This window comes from Syngnathus typhle, linkage group LG10 (assembly GCF_033458585.1).
Source record: "Syngnathus typhle isolate RoL2023-S1 ecotype Sweden linkage group LG10, RoL_Styp_1.0, whole genome shotgun sequence".
Taxonomy (NCBI): Eukaryota; Metazoa; Chordata; class Actinopteri; order Syngnathiformes; family Syngnathidae; genus Syngnathus; species Syngnathus typhle.
The window spans coordinates 8,351,620-8,363,404 of NC_083747.1; the positions used below are offsets into that span (position 1 = coordinate 8,351,620).

General features: G+C 39.7%; 1 protein-coding gene across 6 annotated transcripts in view; it reads right to left on the reverse strand.

Annotated features, from left to right (window-relative positions):
- Positions 1-11,007, reverse strand: part of ubr5 (ubiquitin protein ligase E3 component n-recognin 5) — a 31,742-nt gene extending 20,735 nt beyond the window's left edge. For 4 of the 6 annotated variants that reach the window (XM_061288446.1, XM_061288445.1, XM_061288443.1 and 1 more), the window contains exons 1-14: positions 10,756-11,007; positions 7,521-7,565; positions 7,351-7,432; positions 6,944-7,020; positions 6,259-6,378; positions 5,559-5,886; positions 5,180-5,339; positions 4,838-4,990; positions 2,726-2,937; positions 1,844-1,960; positions 1,623-1,733; positions 1,275-1,429; positions 658-775; positions 89-273 (exon numbers count right to left, since the gene is read on the reverse strand). In XM_061288446.1, the coding sequence (XP_061144430.1) occupies positions 89-273; positions 658-775; positions 1,275-1,429; positions 1,623-1,733; positions 1,844-1,960; positions 2,726-2,937; positions 4,838-4,990; positions 5,180-5,339; positions 5,559-5,886; positions 6,259-6,378; positions 6,944-7,020; positions 7,351-7,432; positions 7,521-7,565; positions 10,756-10,817 (1,925 nt within the window). In that variant the 5' untranslated portion in view covers positions 10,818-11,007. The remainder of the gene's footprint in view (positions 1-88; positions 274-657; positions 776-1,274; positions 1,430-1,622; positions 1,734-1,843; positions 1,961-2,725; positions 2,938-4,837; positions 4,991-5,179; positions 5,340-5,558; positions 5,887-6,258; positions 6,379-6,943; positions 7,021-7,350; positions 7,433-7,520; positions 7,566-10,755) is intronic. The other 2 variants (XM_061288444.1, XM_061288447.1) reach the window with 1 other exon arrangement.
- Positions 11,008-11,785: the final 778 nt, after the last annotated feature.

The window sequence follows — 11,785 nt, forward strand, 5'->3', positions numbered from 1 at the left end:
TATTTTATTCCTATAACTTACAGACACTCACAGGTCAAAACAAATGTGCGTTTGTTTGCTGTAAAATGGGGGATACAATGAAACTGACTTTGTTTCTTGGGTTTTAGTGGTCTTCTCCATGTTCTTTAGGCTCTCTGGCGAGCGCAGCTGAAACCTGCAGCTGTCATTCATGTTCCACACAGACTCCAATAGGACACCAACTTTGGGAATCCCTGCATTTACTGAAAAGGCCACTGCCCCAGCATGGTAGAGAGGGTTATTTCTCAAGCATACCTAAAGAAAGACAAAAAAATGTTTTAGTTGTAACAATAAATATATTAAAACAAGCACTCCAGTTCAATAACTTGCACAATTTTTTGCGTATCCACCATAGTAAAAAGAACAACAACTCAATCATAAATTGTACAACTTTTTGGCATGATTATGACAGGGTTATAACCAGAGGTACAATACCCAAAGGATGGAGACCTCAATACGTGGCAGTTCATAGAATGGTTGGCCTAAAATAATTGATGGTATAATGTGACTATGATCTAGACATCAAGGCCGCGAGAGCTACTGAATTTCCAACATAAGGAATATGTATTCAATAAAATTCTATGTGGACTGCAGCAGAGTCATAACAAGAAGAACAATATCAATAAAACATGATCTTACTTGGGTTCCCACAGTGATGTTGGGTATTGAGGAAATGCCAGCACTAGACTTAGGCTTTTTATTCTTGGCCCTGGCCTTTTCAAGCATTTTCTTCCGTTGACTAAAAGGCACAACACCCCTGCAAACAGATGACACACCACCAATATTTATGCCTTACTCCAATTCCTATACAAGCAGGAAAATCCTAAGAACATTTTTCATTGCAGTTCTTAATGCTCAATTTGGATTTTTGGGTGAAATCAGATTTTGTTTTTCCCCAGTAAGTGTCCATATTAAATGCACCCTCCGTCTGATGTGTGAAAATATTTCATGGAGACGTCACACCATTGCCAAGCCGCAAGTCTACGAGATCAAACCCCAAGAAAAGAGGTAAGCCATGGCATTTAGCAAGCTGAGCCAGTCGACAGCTGGGGGGGGCGGGTGAGACGTACTTGTCAGTCTCCTTGAATGGTCGAAAATGGGTGGATTAGTCTAAATATTTTTTTATTCCACAAGCATAGTAGGATTCTGAATACAGTGTTTACACTAGTTGGGGAACAGAGAACATATTCCAGCAAAGAAAATGTCTTGACTTTCGCTTTAATATGACTGTATATTAAAAGGTAAGGTGTTCTCACCACCAGTAGAGGCCATTCTCTAACTGTGCACAAGTGTAGAGTGCACAGCAGTAGAGGGACACCATTCGCTCTCCCTGAAGTTCAGGAAAAGCTTGGGCAGTGTGCTCAAGCTTAGCGGCAACTGTACTTAGTGTGTCATCAACCCAAGTTGCCACCTATACAACACACAAAAAGGAAGGATTTAAGAATTTCTTACTGTATGCAATTGAACACAGTAAGCCATTTAATATGTCCATATTTTAAAAAGCCATACACCTGAACCTCGAACGGGGTCGATTACCAGACCACGTTAGAAAGTCGCATCGGATCGAAGCAAGTAAAAATGGAGATTTGGGTTTTTGTGTATACCTTGTTGGTCTCTGTTGCTACAGTGGCTCTGATACTATTGGCTGACAATAAGGTGATCCTCTCGTTGGCCAGCCCCAGGAAAGACACACGTGGATGATGAATGGAAGGGTTCTGATGAGAAAAATGTGTGATAGTGATTTTATATGTTTAAGTACGTTCAAAGCATGTCACAAATGTATTTCCTGTGCTTGAGCATTGTGAAATTATGTTCAATTGCTGACCTGGGCATTCCTGTAGGGCTCTGGTTCATTCCATTTCCATTGATAAAGTTCTCCCTTAGAGCTGACAGCCACCAACTCAGAGAACATGGCCCCAATGCTGACAAATTTCACACCATCCTGAAGGGGGGAGACACAATGTTAGAATGCACATACATTTTTACCATTTCATATCGAACAAGCATGTTATGACCTTTTATCTGAAATTGTTTATAAAAAAAAAAAAGGCTCATTCTACAATGGATTAATCTCAAAATGTCCGCAGGGTGTCTCTGCTGACACAAGCAATTTTGTGACGCTATGACGTCATAATCATTATTGCTACACTAGAGCTATGCAACATTTTGTATCCCGATAACAGTATAGTCATTTTTTTTCTCGTCTTCTTTTTTATAAAACATAATTCAAACATAAAAACACGAATAAAATATCAATTACAATATAATTAACACCAAAGTGAGTGTGTCCAAGTAAAGACTCAAGGATGAATTAAAATAAGTACAACAATGAGATGCCTTCAAGTAACATTCAAGTATACCTTCATAATATTGTAATATCTGGTTATTGTTACTTCCCTACCAAAAAAACAAACAATACTAATGCTACATCACTGCAAACATTAAACATGGATGTTATATTTGCAACTGTTCTGAATACTTACAATAAAATGGCAGGGGGGAAAAAAGAGGTGAACACGGAAAAAGAGAAAAGGGGTAAAAATGTGCCAATAATTATTGTTCATAGAATGTCGGACCATATTAGAGATGTAACTGTGCCAATAACTGATGGTCATGAAATGGAGATAAAAACCGCCTTGGGTTAGAGTCATCGTATGAAATATCATATTACGGGCACAACACAAATAATTGTGTGCGCTCCTCCTACCTTGTCAGGCCACCATTGCAGCTCCTCTCCAAGGGAAACGGGGCTCTGAACTGGGATGCTCTTCTTGTCCAAGCAGGGTTCTCCATCACGGCTAGTGGATCCTCTCTCTGTGTCGAACGAGGCACCATCCAGCCATCGGCGCTCACGTAATCTCAGCACAGACTCGCGTTCACGCAACAGCTCAGAGTCGCGCTCTAAGGGAAGAAGGAGAACTGGTATGCAATAAGGTCACACCAGTGGGATAGAAGTAAGCCACTCTCTGGGAAAGACCCGTCAACAGAATTTAAGAATAGAGAACTATTTAAGATCCTTAAGAATCAGTATTGCAAATCAAAATTAAAGTGCTCAAGATTGAGTAAAAGACTATAGTTATAGGTGAGTAATTTTACACGCTCTCATGTTAAAAATGCCAGAAGATAAGGACCTAAGGATTGGCAGAGAAACCATGCAGACTTGGCCTTTTTATTTTTAAAGGATAAACTTGAGAACTTCAACATTTATTTTTTTTAGGCAGTTGGGCATAGCGGGCCTTTCTCAGAGAGCTCATATTTTGTACTGCAGCCATGCACCATATACATGACACCAACCACGTATCGCTTTTGACACCAAACATTCATGTTACAGACCAAGATGAATAGGCCGAGGGGATGATAATTAAGCTCAGGCCATTTAAAAATAAACAACTCAGCTCAAGCCATTGTATTACTTTTGCATAAGGGGATGGGCAATTACATCACAATATTTGTTGGAAATATCATGAAATTAATAGTTATGAAAATTGAAATGCTGCTGGCATTTAAGCTTGCAAGCAACAGCGTTCCTTAGTAATATAGTGGCAAAATATGTCTTGATATTTGCTTTGTGAAAATCTGAGAATGTAAACATTGACTGTGTAACAAGCTATATGTGGAAAGAAATAGAGGAGTCTGCTCATTATGACAGCTAAATTTGTAATACAGTGTCAACACCCTAAAAATCCCTACACTAACTATTGCGCTGGTAGCACGGATTGCTAATATTTGCAAAATATTTGCTGTAATAACATTTCTGTTTGTCAGTTAGTGTATTTTATGACTTATAAAAGAAGACAAGACATGTAAGCGATACAATGCAAAAACCTAACATCAGTAAAAAGCAGTGAAATAATAGAGGAAAGCTTGACTTCAAATTCATTTGATATGTACTATTCAACAAATTACTAGAGGATACAAACTAAAACGTTTTTGATAACATTTTTAAACACTTAAAAACAACAGATCACAAAAAAGTTAACATTTTTACAGACAACTAATATTTCTATTTATATCCAGAACTTTACAAAAATCTTAGGGAACCAAAACATTTGTTAGCAAAGTGATTTCACACCTATTATGCTTCTTGATATATGTCAGCTTCTATAAATTGATAGAAAGGTCATATTATTTACATATCCATGGCTTTTAACATGTACTGCATTGAGAGACTTTATTTCTGTTTGGGTTTGAAATGCCCGACTGTAATAGTTAGTCACGTTCCTATTACGACCCTGTGTCACGTTCCTATTACGACCCTGTTTGTTTGAGCCAGCAAAATTGAGTGTATTATGAACAATAATGCAAATATTAATTAATCAAAAGCATCTGCATGTTATATAGTACAAGTGATCCAAGTGGTAACCCGAGGACACACAGTACATCCGTTTCCGCGTTTAAAGCCAGCAATCATTTACCAATAATGGTTGACCTGACCGGCCATATGCTGTACATATTGTGTTTTACAAGAGTCGTATCTGGTAGGATTTTTAATTGAGCATGGACCGCATGACCAGTTGCAGGCAGCCTTCCTTACCTTTTGTTTTACAAGAGTCATATCTAGTAGGATAGTTAATTGAGCATGGAACACATCACCAGTTGCAAGCAGCCTTCCTTACCTTTTGTACCATGTCAAATAATTATATATTGTGGACACGCCCTAGTTTCCATTTTCAGTATGTTTGCCTTGAGACTTTTCGATAAAAGTATCACACGTGTCACTTGTTCAATTTTCATTTATGGTTGACGAACTAACTCATTTGAAGCAGAGTTGTCAACACCTTTCCTGTGCTAAAATGTTGTAAATGGATTATAGAGGTACCTCTGGATGATCCTAGGCGGGACAGAGAGGATCGCCGAAAAGAGGGGTATCCATAGTAACTTATGTCCTCAGAGAACATAGCATCTGCATCAATAATCACACTGGGGTGGGCTGAGTGAATGTCTGCATCCAATAAGGACATCAGGTCCTCTGCTTGGAACAAAGAAAAAAAGACTGGGGGTTAAAATTATTTTCACGACAAAACAATCATCTAATTCTTTCCATGAACCCTAATATTGCTGCATAAGTGAAATGTGTTGTTTCCCCGGGACAAAACATAAACATAAGCACAAATAAAACCATTTCTGTTCCCATCTCCGGCTTTAAGATTGAATGACATACCTCCAGGGAGGTATGACTCGCTGGCTGTATCATCTCCATCATCTCCATCTTCATCATCTCTGCTCAGCAGGTTGTTGACAGCCAGGTTGACGTCCAAGTTGGTTCTCTGGAGTTCCCGAATGATCACACTCCTCGATTTCCCCTGAAGGACTACTTGGGCCTGAAAATAAATCATGGAAAATCATAAGCAGTAGTCAAGATTACCGCACATTTAGTGATCACAGTGAGCTCCAGATTAATAGGCAAGTAGGATTTGAGTCAAATCTGTCTCTTTTTTTGGAGAGGTTTCAGGATATGTTGTTTGTCCTGTCAATTTAAATGACTAATATCAATCTGACATGGTTTAGATGTTTTAAAAGGAATGAAAGATTAATTGTACCTGGGATATGAGTTCTTCAGGGATGACTGAGGCTGGTATGACTGGTTGAGGCTGGCTACCAAGAAGACCTGATCCCCGATCTCTTCCAGTGCGGATCACCCTGGTCTGCCGGCGGGAGTCACGAGCTGCCGTTGATGACCTGCCAGAAGTGCCTCCACTGCCACTTCCACCTCCACCCCCTCCTCCACCTCCGCCCCCTCCTCCACCTCCTCCTCCTCCACCCCCTCCTCCACTCCCACTGGCACCCCCAGCTGTTCCACCCCCTCCTGCTGAACCACCACTTCCACCTCCACCACTGCCTCCATTTACACCAGAGCTCCAGCGACTCCTGCGCAACATAACGAGACTGTCAAAATACTACACACAGAAGAACAAAAGAAATGCATGTGTGATTTATAACTCCTACATTAATTCTTCGAAAGGCCAAGTTGATTAATTTTAATATCTAACAATACTGGAGTTTGTGAGGCAAATAATCATCATCAATACATAAATTAATTCAATGTGGCAAGACACAGTACAGACTGGTGAACAGCTTTTTGTTCCCCTTTGATGGCTATACTGGAGCAATCTCCAACAGTTGTACGGCAGCAAATGTGACAAGGGAATACACCACGATCCAGCTGTAACAACCGAGCTGCGGTCCATACGTTGAAAGTTTATTGGACCGTTTGTCTCTGACAACCCTGCCAGAACTTACCCAAGGGTGTTGCCTGCCAGTCTGCCCAGTGTGTCAGAACCAGACAGAAACCAGGGAGGATCACTAGTCCTGCCTGGCCTGGAGCTCCTTCCTGTCCCTGAACCAGTGCTCAACTTTGAACTGGAAACAAAAACACGGGAAATCGGTTACAAGCCTGGAAGTGTCCCACTTGATTTTTTTAATACCTGGTTACAAAGAAAGTAAAATTATCCCAGGTATACAGCAAATGACAGGCTCGTGATCCATTTGTTACATACAGTATTACGCTATTCAAATAAATGGGTATGTTGGAGACTATCTTGGCAACACCCTTGGGTATCAGAATTGGAAACTACTTGGGTAGGGCCTTGGGGCTGCGGCGGCTTTCTCCTATTTCAAGAGATACGATGCCCGTTTGTCGGTTTGTTTAAAATGTCAAATACTCTTGTGACACTGAATTCTAAGGATAAATGTAGAACCCCAAACGCACAGAAGGCAAACAAGGGGAAGTAAGAGAGTGGCTCTGTCGAGCAACACAAACCAAATAACAGCTTTTTTAAGGCAAATTACAGCCATTTGGGCAAGTATAAATAAAAATAGAACAGTAAGTCTGGTTGAAGTAACCATCAACTGTTAACCTTAGCAAATTCTAAATATTTTCCAACATACAAGCCAAGTTGAGATAAAACAAGAAAAAAAAACTCACCCATCACCGCCCTCCGGTTTACTCAGCTCCAGGCGATCAGGCTGAACAGCAAAGCTGATTCTACACACACGTCCATCCTAAAATCAGATTTATTTTGACAATTAGCCGCAGGGAAGTGCAGATCTTCAAGTTGGGTAGTGAAGTACACTTTCAAATGTGAAATGACGCTTTTCAGATCATCAAATAACTCCTGCCAGAACCAATGGTTCCCCAACAAATAGCAATCCTTTTGGCAACTTCAAGCAAGAACGAAAACCAAAGAACTGTAGAAGTGGGAGTTGTAACAGACATAAAGACAAAGTTGAATGTGTTGCTAAATCAAATCAGATATTACACATTTAATATATTTTATGTCTTAATTGGGCAACTAATAATGTGTATCAAGTAATAGCTCAAAACAGCATTACCTCGAGAAGAAACCCAGCATGGTTTGGCCCAACAACACATTGTTTCAATGTGGCCTGCTCCAGGAGGTTAAGATGTGGATGACTGCATTTATACACAAAAACAAGTCAATTAACAATATTATACAAGAATTAAATGTGTTCAAGTTACAATATAAAAAAATAACACCCACCTGATGAAACTATATTTGTTTAGTTTCTCTGAAACTTCACGGAGCCTATAAAGAAAAGACAGCAATAGTTGATCAGGAAAGATAGCTAGGTGATGTTTGGAATCAGAAAAATGTCAGCATGCAGCATTACAGTTTGAAACACTTGTATCACAAGCAGCAGCGCTGCTAACATATTGTACAGAAAATCACTTATAGAAAAATATTTAGAAATTTCAACACAACAAAGACGCCTTCCCCGATAGCCGGCAACAAAATAATTTTGGCGGAGATTGGTTTTACAAATATTAGACATGCAGCTGTGAAACAAAGCAAGAACTATTTTATGGATGAATGCTAGATTCTTTTTAATTGGCCAATTAATCTGTAATTACAAATTCATGTCCGTTGGGCCCTTGCCAATACAAACTGTTAAAGAAAAACTATTTATCATTCCAAAGACAATGCGAGCGTGAGCAAGTTTGCCCCTTTGTTGCAACCCTAAAATGGCAGAACATGCAAAACATTTCTGCAGTAAAAAACAACCTTATTGCTCTGGTCCCGCAAAACAACTTTGAATTGCCCATTTCGTATCCAAAAAAACAAAACAAGTGGAATGAGCGAGTGAAAGAGAGAAACAACCACTTAATGCTTATATAAAATGTTCCTATCGAGTCTAAATGGTGTTTGGTAAATATCCCTGGCTTCGATACTCCGAGAGCGTGTGGAACAAAAAGGATAATCCAAATGTTTGTTTTATGTTTTTATTTGAGTACCCCTAGTCTAAAAATACCTTTTTCCCGTCCAGAGTAGCAAAGATGAGCAATACCCTATTGGGTTTATAAATCAATTTATCATCAGCTAAGATTTGACATTTGCTTCGAGCCAAATGCAATTTTCCTGTAAAGACATATTTTCAAGGACAGAAATAGAAATGATTCAAGGTATCGTTCACCATAAGCTACACTTCAACGAGTCATGACTGTTTGTATTCAAACAGTTAGCGTCATAACATTTATTCCCTGACAAATAAAGCTGTCATTAGCAGATAACTGACGTCTTAGCATTATTGGACATTATATTCTGGCGATGAAATTTCACTTTACACCGCTGACCTTGGTCCTCACCACTGATGCGATTTGACTCAAGTACTAACTATCAGCTTACACCCCAATTGGAGTGGAGTGTGCAGCGGTGCCACCGTCTGTAGCATCTTATCAAACACATACGTGATTCTTTTCTTTTTAAATATCTCTAACAATCAATAAAAACAACGTTGATATAGAGGGTGATCCTAGTGAATAAAAGCCACCTATACTGACCTAAAGAGGAAAGGTATTACAAAGATTGTCATATCAAAATTTATTATGAAAGCACTTGGCACAAAGGACGGTGTGAATGAGGTGCTATGTAAATTATACAATTGGAATTTTCATTTGTCGGACCATGATGAGTTCTTCAGAAAAGCGTGAACGTAATTTATTGCTGTCAACTCAAATAGACTTTGGGAGTAGGTACGAGCTCTAACGCTAGACAAAGATGTCCCGTTATCGATCACATAATCAGGCCTGATCACGTCTTTTTCAGATAATCTTAATCAGGGGAAAAGATTGAGCGTTTACAAATGTTTTTGTTTGTTTATATTTTATAGGAGCCAAAAACACAACAAAATAACCCAGAGGTGAACGGACATTGCCAAATAGCAAATACATACTGTGTGATGTAAGAACGATATTGTCTGCAGTATGGAAATATTTTAATGTGGAAAGTGGAGTCAATGCAATGGCAATTTGCAATGTGTTTAAATTGAGCATTTCGTGTGGCAGAAAGAATGAAGCTGCGTGTAGCTTGAAGGAACTCATTTAATACACCAGATAAACATATGTGCAAAACAAACAAACAAAGGATTTAAATGTTTTACTTGGTTTAAGCAACTGCTCAAGCTATAAATTAGGTTTCGTGTTGGGATCAATTAAAATAACCTCTATGGTCTTTTTTCCCTCGTTGCCGAGATATCGGATGGGGACATAGTATTGACAGCTCCTCAAAATCAGAGAACTCCTGCTCGTGTGTAAAAAAAAGATGCAATTAGGACGTCCCTAATACTGGGCGGTGTGTTTTGTTTCATTCATGTACTTTAGCTGTTATCTATTTTACACTAAATTAAAACCACTTTTATGTTTTTATTCGAGTGCCCCCGGTCTAAAAACATTTTTGTCTCCAGAGTAGCAAAGATGAGCAATACCCCATTGGGTTTATAAATCAATTCATCATCAGCTAAGATTTGACATTTGCTACAAGCCAAATGTAATTCTCATTGTATGGTAAAGGTCTCGAAGTACTATGATGCAACCATGAGTATGACATTTCCTCGAATAGGCTATCATGTGCAGTATAATTCACTATTAATATATTAGCCAGTTGGTAGAATAGCAAACACAAACAAAATAGTGTCACTAGTTGAAATGAATAGACTTTGGTAGCGAACAAACATATTACACAAGATTATCTCTTCGGTCTTGGGTGCCGTGAAATCGCTTCGCTACATAAAATAAGCGTTTGAGAATGTTTAAAACTCGGGTCATAGGAAAAAAAATAAGGACACGAAGGCGAATGATCGCCCGAACCACCACCCCCCCATACGTCAGGAAAGCCCCTAAAATGGAAATGCCTCGCGTTGACAAAAGCATGGAAGTGTGGAACCTTGTTAGCATTAGCCTTGAGCTGACTAGCCTAACGTTAGCTTCTTCATTGATGTGGATTATCGACAAGACAGTGAAGACACGCACAATAGAAATCTTGTAACTCGTCAAAATGGATCGGGTGTAATGTAGAGGGAAATGTGGTGCATTCTGGATAAGGACGTGTTTAACGAGCTTTATTCGACCTCTTTTTTCTTTTACCCCATCCCCCAACCCGCATTGTCCATCTCAACTTTGACTGCGAGCCAATCCTTCCAGAGATGCAGGCAGCTAGCGTTAGCCCTTTCCGTGTTCGCTAACGTAAGGCGAACGGGTTAGCAAGCAGCTGGCGGCGGACGGGCATACCGCTTGTATAGATCGAGCAAAAAGCTATGAGGATTGTTCGGAATACCAGGCCTAGTCTCGCCGCTACAGTCATGGGGCGTTTTACTTATTTGGGGAATCATTGACACACATGACAGCGTCAAGCGTTCACAAAGCGTAACCCCAACACTATTTAACATAAGCCGCTAAAATAGACGGTATAGAATTATTTCCCAAGGGCCACGACAAAATACCTGTCATTGAGCTGATCCTCAGTCCCGGGCAACGGGTGAACCACGAAGTGTATAGATGTCATGGGGGCAATCCTAAATCACACGCAGGCGTGCGAAAGATATAGTAGTTGTTGTTCTTTCGACTACTGTCTATTTTCGGATTCATAGGAATCGTTTAATGGTGAGAAAACTCGAGTTTAGAGCACAGCCTCCTCACCAACATGCCGCCATCTTAACTCTAGCAAGCTTCTTGTGTGTGTTGATTAGAGAACATGCACGCGCCCTGCTGGTTGGAGCGCGAGCACCAAACAGGAAACGTGTTACACTGCTGTTAACGGGATTGGATTCAGTACTAAAAGCCCCTCACTATTCTACGTCCAAAAATAATATTACTTTAGAAGCCATTCCATACAGCCATTTTCTATCCAGCTTGTCCTTACGATGCTGTTTTGATCTCTCCTGTTCTGGTCCAGAGCACTGATCGGTTCAAATTTGAACCCTTTTGCCATTTGACTGCATTGCCTGTCATTCTTTAATTCCCCGGAATTTGATGATCAAAATTTCCACAATAGATGCATTGTAATTGACTGGTAGCCATTTTCAGACCCACCATAGGCTATCATACAGGTGTCAAACCCAAGGCCTAGGGGCCAGATCCTGGGCGGCACTTTATTTTATGTGGCCGTGGAAGCAAATCTTATGCATCAACTTCCATGATTCTTGCAAAAATCTACCAAAATTCCCAATGGCATTTGTAGAAATTATATTGCTAGCACCTTTTGTTACCAAAATAATCTGCAGTGATTTAAGAGCTTTTGGAGGCTGAGGTTTACAGAAAACTGGTGTTATAGGGCCAGTGAAAAACTTAATAATACTTACTGCGCTGTAATTAAACAAAATCTGCAAAATAATGAATACCTGATGCTTTCTTTTAATATATCCTCAAATATCAAAGTGTGGAACAAAAGTACTACAATACTTGATGCTTCTTTTAAGTGATGCTCACATCTTTGATTCTCCACTTAATCAATTGATGGAGGGAGGGACATGT